This window comes from Paralichthys olivaceus, chromosome 3 (genome assembly GCF_024713975.1).
Source record: "Paralichthys olivaceus isolate ysfri-2021 chromosome 3, ASM2471397v2, whole genome shotgun sequence".
Taxonomy (NCBI): Eukaryota; Metazoa; Chordata; class Actinopteri; order Pleuronectiformes; family Paralichthyidae; genus Paralichthys; species Paralichthys olivaceus.
The window spans coordinates 18,561,193-18,567,744 of NC_091095.1; the positions used below are offsets into that span (position 1 = coordinate 18,561,193).

At 40.5% G+C, this 6,552-nt stretch overlaps 1 protein-coding gene across 5 annotated transcripts in view; it reads left to right on the forward strand.

Annotated features, from left to right (window-relative positions):
* Positions 1–6,552, forward strand: part of ralgps2 (Ral GEF with PH domain and SH3 binding motif 2) — a 66,346-nt gene that overhangs the window by 32,472 nt on the left and 27,322 nt on the right. For all 5 annotated transcript variants that reach the window (XM_020080955.2, XM_020080959.2, XM_020080957.2 and 2 more), the window contains exons 7-9: positions 1,983–2,072; positions 2,168–2,260; positions 3,938–4,064. In XM_020080955.2, the coding sequence (XP_019936514.2) occupies positions 1,983–2,072; positions 2,168–2,260; positions 3,938–4,064 (310 nt within the window). The remainder of the gene's footprint in view (positions 1–1,982; positions 2,073–2,167; positions 2,261–3,937; positions 4,065–6,552) is intronic.

A 6,552-nucleotide genomic window follows, 5' to 3' on the forward strand; every position in this document is an offset into this window, starting at 1 on the left:
GCTATCATAAAAAGCAAACTTGTCATACAGAAAATACACAAAGGTTTTAATCAGTAGTATATCAAGTACCTTTAAAAAAAAAAGTACAAACGCATCCTTAAAACAGAAAAAACCCTTTCCATTAAAGTTACTTTCATAGAATTTCTAGGTCCTAATAATAATAATGATAGCAGTAATAATAGTAATAGTAATTAATTCATTTTTAATCTATTTGATCTGCTCTGAGGGAATCTGAACCTCTTACTTCCCAGATTTTAATGTTTTATATATTCAGGTCCCTCTTTCGAAGAAAACGAAGCAAATTACAGTAGAAGCAAATGGAAATAGCATCTGTGAGTCTTCTGTTCCCTCCCTCATCTTCTCTGCAGAACTCTCCACATGAAATGGTGAAATTAAACGCACATGGCTCTGTTTTATGGGGATACACTCACTACCTAAGCAGATTAATTTTAGTTTGATGTGTGAATCGTGTGTTTATAAGAGAAGAGAGGGAGTGAGTTAGTGGCTGGATGAATTTATCTCTTCACTCCACTTCTCACTTCTTCCCTGAAACTAAATATTTTGGGGCTATTTCCAGCAGTTTGACTAGACTTTAGTGGGTGCTACATATATAACAGCAGAGAAAAGAGGGAAGCAAAGTTGAGAAATAATTCTGACACTGAAAAAGGTGCTAGAAGAAAAGACCCGCAGAGAGGGTCAGTCTTCCTGTCACCTTATAATCAGTGTTTCCTTTACATTTATAACGATTGGTTACACATGTTGAGCACCAGACAACACAACTGGTATTGTTTTTATCTTGGCAGTTGTTTATCTGCCTTTTTTCGTATGTTTGTGTTTCTTGTCTATCTTTGAACAGATGTTATGATACCATCACAATTGAATAAATCACCATCTGAATTCTGGCACTAAACCCCAAATTGCCCCTGACAACTGTGCTAACAGTTAACAAATGGTGGGTGAATAAAAGCACTGTATGAATATGCATGTGACCGGGTGGATGCAACTCATACTGCATAGAGCTTTGAGTTGTCGATAAGACTGGAAAATACCATATAAATAAAGCTCATTACCATTGATATATAGTTAAGTTAAAAAAGGACCCGTCTGTCTGGAAGACCAGGAGAAATCCAATGGCATCTGTGGGCCGTCCTGTCTGTCTCTTTACCAGCCTCATCTGTGTCTTTCAGGCTGCACATGAGAGTGAGCTGCTTACAGGCATCCTATAATCAACTGACCCGACATAAAGTTGTTGAGGATCTAGAAACAATGAAGCTGGTGTAAAATTATTTGTATCACAATGGCAATTAAAATATTCACAATGAAGCACCATTATATACATATGTTATTTAATAATTAATTTAAGTAATGATGACTCCCCTCGTCATCTCCTGCCACAAATAGAAAGTGATTTTGTGGGAACACAATGTGCAGACAGACAGCTGCGGGCTCAGAGCCCTGTGGCATTGAAGCTAACTTCCCCTCCCATCACCTCCTCTCTTCCCTTGCTCTCCTCCCTTTTCCTCTTTCCATTCCTGCTCTCCCCAGAGCTTAAACACTGATTGATGCTCTGACTTGTCCGTGTGTGTATGTATAATCAGAACTTTGGCTTACCAATGTTCTCCCTAGAGAGACAAATTTCCGACATCGCTCTTGGTCTGGCCAAATGCTCTGAACACACACATATACACACACTGTCCTCCTTTCACAGTTGACATATCAGGAGTCTGTTGTGTAATAAGTTTGGATTTTCCTGCAAAGCTCTTGTTTGACCTCAAGGGCTAATTTCTAATCGACTCTAATGGAGCTTTCCTGTTAGCAGCCTGCCCAGTGCTCTCCTGTTCTGAATTTTACTAGTTTCTGAGTTGTGACGAGTGCCTGCAGACCCGTTCTGTTTAAGCAGTTCTGCCATAAACCATATCTGTTTTTGGCGAGTGTGTAATAGTCACATGGTGTCATAATCTATGTGTGTGTTTTCTTTCTAGACAAGTTTTTGGGTGGTAAGAGAGATCCTCCATGCGCAGACGCTGAAGATCAGAGCAGAGGTGTTGAGTCTTTACATTCGCACTGCCAAGGTACACGACCCTACGCATAATATGACTTTACTGTTCTTAACTTATGAATGTTTGCAGAGTAAACTCAACTTACATGCTCTATGTGCTTCAACTAGAAACTGTGTGACATTAACAACCTTCATGCGGTCATGGCTGTGGTGTCGGGGTTACAAAGTGCTCCCATCTTCAGGCTTACCAAAACATGGGCGGTGAGTATATTTACTTAACTCAAAAAGCAAGTCTGATTTATTAGTGGAGTGCTGTTGATAGAAAGGGGTTAATATAATGAGAATTTAATAAGCTTATTTTTTAAAGGTCTGTTTTACAAATGTGTGAGGGGCAACAAGTCTGTGTCTCTCTAAAGTTGTAGATCTTCGATAATGGCATAATTATGCTGTGATGTAATGAGGGAAGTTTTTTATGCTCTGGTCCACAAAACCACTAAAACAGATTCTTTTCAACAGTCAGTAAATAGTTTTGCTGGCAAGGACACATGCCGCTGAGAAGAGACACACACACATTTCTGCATTAGTACGTTGGGTCGCGTTGTGTGCAACAGTCAAGTCAATCTCTTCCTCTTTTTGTTTTTTATCGACGTTTTGCAAACAGCTTTTGGTTGCATGACTACCGCTCACTGAGAGTGTGGACCCACTTCAGGTGTCACTCTCTCTTTCATTTTACTCTCTGTCATCTTACTCTCTGTCATCCAGATGTGCTCTTTGGCACCATTCATACCTGATATTCATATTTTTTACACTGTTGTGTAAACACAAATGCATCCTGGGCCACATTGAAGGACCATCTACTCAGTTGATGCTCTCTGACCTGTTACAGTTTCATAATGAACCAAAAGTATTTTAATATACTTCTCAGTATTTACGATTGATTTGTGGCCAGTCTCAGTAGCAATATTGTCCATCACATTTTTTTTTTAATGACTAAATTCCTATTCTATAAAAGAGCTGCGCACAGTTTATTGATTCGCTCGGCCAATCCTAGCCAAGCTTTCTTTCTCTCCCCCTCTAAGAAGGAGACACAGGCCACATACGCATTGAGAACAGAAACATCTATATAGTCAGATTGGCATAAACATCAGTTGGTCTCTGCAAACAGAAATTATGTAGGTGTTAATTTCTATGTAGAGCAGGGAAGTGAGATATAATCACAAATGCTCACAGGGGATGCATGTGGAGACACATTCTAAACGACATGTTTGAAATGACAAACATACCTGAACAGGACTGTGCTGCCATTGTCCAAAAGTGATCTAGCTGTCACACACAGATATACGCAAGCATGCAAACAAAGTACTGCTCTACCTGGAAAGTTGCAGCCTTGTTCATCAGAGATCTGTTAAGTCAAATTACTTGATAGAGGATTTTCAGAAGCTTGCTCCTTCCGAGAGATCTTAGTGGAACTTTATGTCCCACTACTTGTAATGGTATTATTTTTTACAACATGTCTGCTTTTTATTCTGACACTGAAAAGTAAATGACTTAAACTAAGTTTCCAACTAAGGATTGACTGCAGCTTAAGTGTCAGAACTTTGAAGAAAGGAAGTGTAAATGTGTAGCTGGATAACAGTTTGTTACCAGACTTCTGATTAACCAGTGACCAACACTGCTTGCCAGTTCTGTCTGTCTTGCATTATTTTTCTCCATTTTTAGATTCTCAGACTTTCTGCTTTTACACTGAAACTTTTTTGGGAGTGTGTCCCATTACACCCTTCACTCTGAAGAAGAAGTGACTTGAATGGATTAGATTTTATGAGAGAACTTCTTTTCCTCCCCTTAATTCATTAGATAGGAAACACATGATAGCTTTCTATTTAGATCTCATGTTCTCTCTCTCTCTTTGCTCCCCCTTCTTTCTCCTTTACTTCACAGTTACTGAGTCGTAAGGACAAGGCAACGTTTGATCGACTCGACTACCTGATGTCCAAAGAAGACAACTACAAACGTCTGAGAGACTACATAAGCAGCCAGAGCATGGTCTCGTGTATACCATACCTAGGTAACAGACACAAACAGACATGCACCAAAGAGACATCCACATGGTTTGATCTTTGAACGAGGCACAGACGTTGCTGATTGTCAGCTTCCTATCTTTATGGACCATTTACTGACCAGAGGTTAATCTAAGGACAGGTGTCTGGGTTTAAAAACTAACAGCCTCTGCTTGTGTGTCTGGAATGAAACAGAGAATGAGAAGTGTGTTAATGCTGGACAGATTACCACGAAACTTGCTGCAAGGATGTGGTAGGGTTCAGGGAAGAACCCGTTAAATTTTGGTGAGGATCCATATCAGGGGGCAGATCCAGGAATTTATTTATTCTTTCTTGTATATATAATGAGGCATTTTTCAACAATTCATTGAATTTTCAGGGAATAATGGATCATGGATCTTGATGGAAAAACACCAGGCAAGTTTTGGGACTGATAATTATGAGTGTGTGTAATTTGGTGCACATCCCAAACAGAAAAAAATCTAATGAATTCAGATGTGGTTTCATTAGGGGACTGTTGGGCCTTGGCAGAGGCATGAACTCTACTGTGAGCCATTCTAGTTCTGCTCTGTTTCTCAGACAATGTTGAATTTTCCTGAAACTTCTCAAATTTCTTTTGGAATAAACGCATGGATCAGTGAGGAAAACTGAAAATAACAATAATAAATGTCTTTTTCCTCCCCTTAAATATTTATACCCCTTTTCTCTTTGGCTCCATGGCATGACATCATGCAGGAATCCCATATGAGTTGGGCAGTGAAATCGCTCATGTCCACATGTGTGGTTTTATTGCTGTACTGTTTGTTCTCTTTTTTTCATTTGATGACGACTTTGATCTTTACTGCCATGATTTTTTGTTTCTCTTACAATCAGACTGGTATCATAGCTACTGCTGTGAGATGCAAACTTAGCCACTGGAGCATGGAGTAACAAACACAGACACAAGCATAAACACGGAAAGCTGGAAAGTCTGTTTGTCGTTATAGAAATTTTTAACCACTCATTATCCCCACTGTGCTCCGTTATGGAAGTCTGGACATAATGACAGACCGGGAGACGAATGCAAAGCTAATGCTGTGTAACGGCACATGTTTGCTAGCTTAACTATGTCCTTGCGTTGCATATGTGAATAAGACGATAAGTTGGTTGTTCTATTGGGTGGAGTCTGTGTTTTAAGTGTTGGTGTGAGTTTTCTTACAGTCTGCTGAGTGTGTATGTGTGATGTATGACCAGCTGGCTGCCCTCAGAGTTGGACTGAGCCAAGTTGGCACACAGGATGGAAATCGCCACTCTCCTGTTCTCAGACGTTCCCCTTTATCATAAATCCACCAGTCCGTTCAGAGAGAGTGTGAGTGAGGGAGGGAGGGAATGAACAAAAGCCACAGTGCTGGTTCCAGAGCATCCCTCCCCCGTGTGTGTGTGTGTGTGTGTGTGCACTCCTGTTTGATGCCTCTTGAGAACCTTTTCTAGTGTAAACACTGACCTTGTGATTCACAAGTTGTGAGGACTACTTGTCCTCGTGGGAACCAAAGCTCAGTCGTAATGAGTTAAAACAAGATTTCCGAGGTCCTTGTTAAAGTTGGGGATTAGGTTTTGTTTAGCCTGTCCACAATGAATAGAAGTCAATGCAGTGCAATAAGGATAGCTGCGCAAATGTGATTGTGCAATGGTTAATTTGGGTTGGATAGATTTCTCTTAATTTATTTACCTCTATTAGTATCTATTAAGTCCCAGCCCAAAGCAGAGGGCTGAGATTACCAGATATGCCACAGGTAGGTAAACTTTCACAATGTGTCTGTGTACATGTGGCTCTTTTGTGACATCCTGTCATGTTTCTGTCTGCTGTGTGTCCCTGTGGGTGTGACACTTACCTCTGGCGATAAGGCTAAAGAAAGAACCTTGTGTCTGCTTTTTAGTCATTGAGCCTTGTTTTTTGCATAGTGATACGTTTGTGCTAAAGTACATGTGTGCGTCTGAACTCCGACCTCTTATTCGACTCAGCAGAAACAGACCCCTCCTGTCTGTGTTCACCACAAGGCCTGCCTGTTAAATGCTCAGATGAACTTGTCCCTGTTCTCTAGCTAATCATGCAAGGGACAAAGAGCCCATAGAAATGTTTCACTCCACTGTGACACAACACATACGCACACGAAAACTCCTTACCCTTTCACCTTGTCTCTGCTGGCCACATAGCATAAGCTAAATAACAACAGTAGCTACAGTCCTCTATCTGTGTGCACTGAGTTGGCTCATGTTTCATCCATACTTCTATGTTCTCATTTTAGAAAAGTGTTTTAAAGCTAAGAAGATCTCAGTCTCAGAAATGGTTTGATGCAGCCCCCCAATCTGACTCTGTAATTGTGTTTCGGAGAGGGTTTCTGAAACTATCCAGCTGCAAATACTGGCCCCTTAAGAGTTTTAAAGTACCTTAATTGCTTCCATGAGCGGTGCTACAGTGAGCCAAACTACAATAAGTAGCCTCCTGTTGTTTTTAGA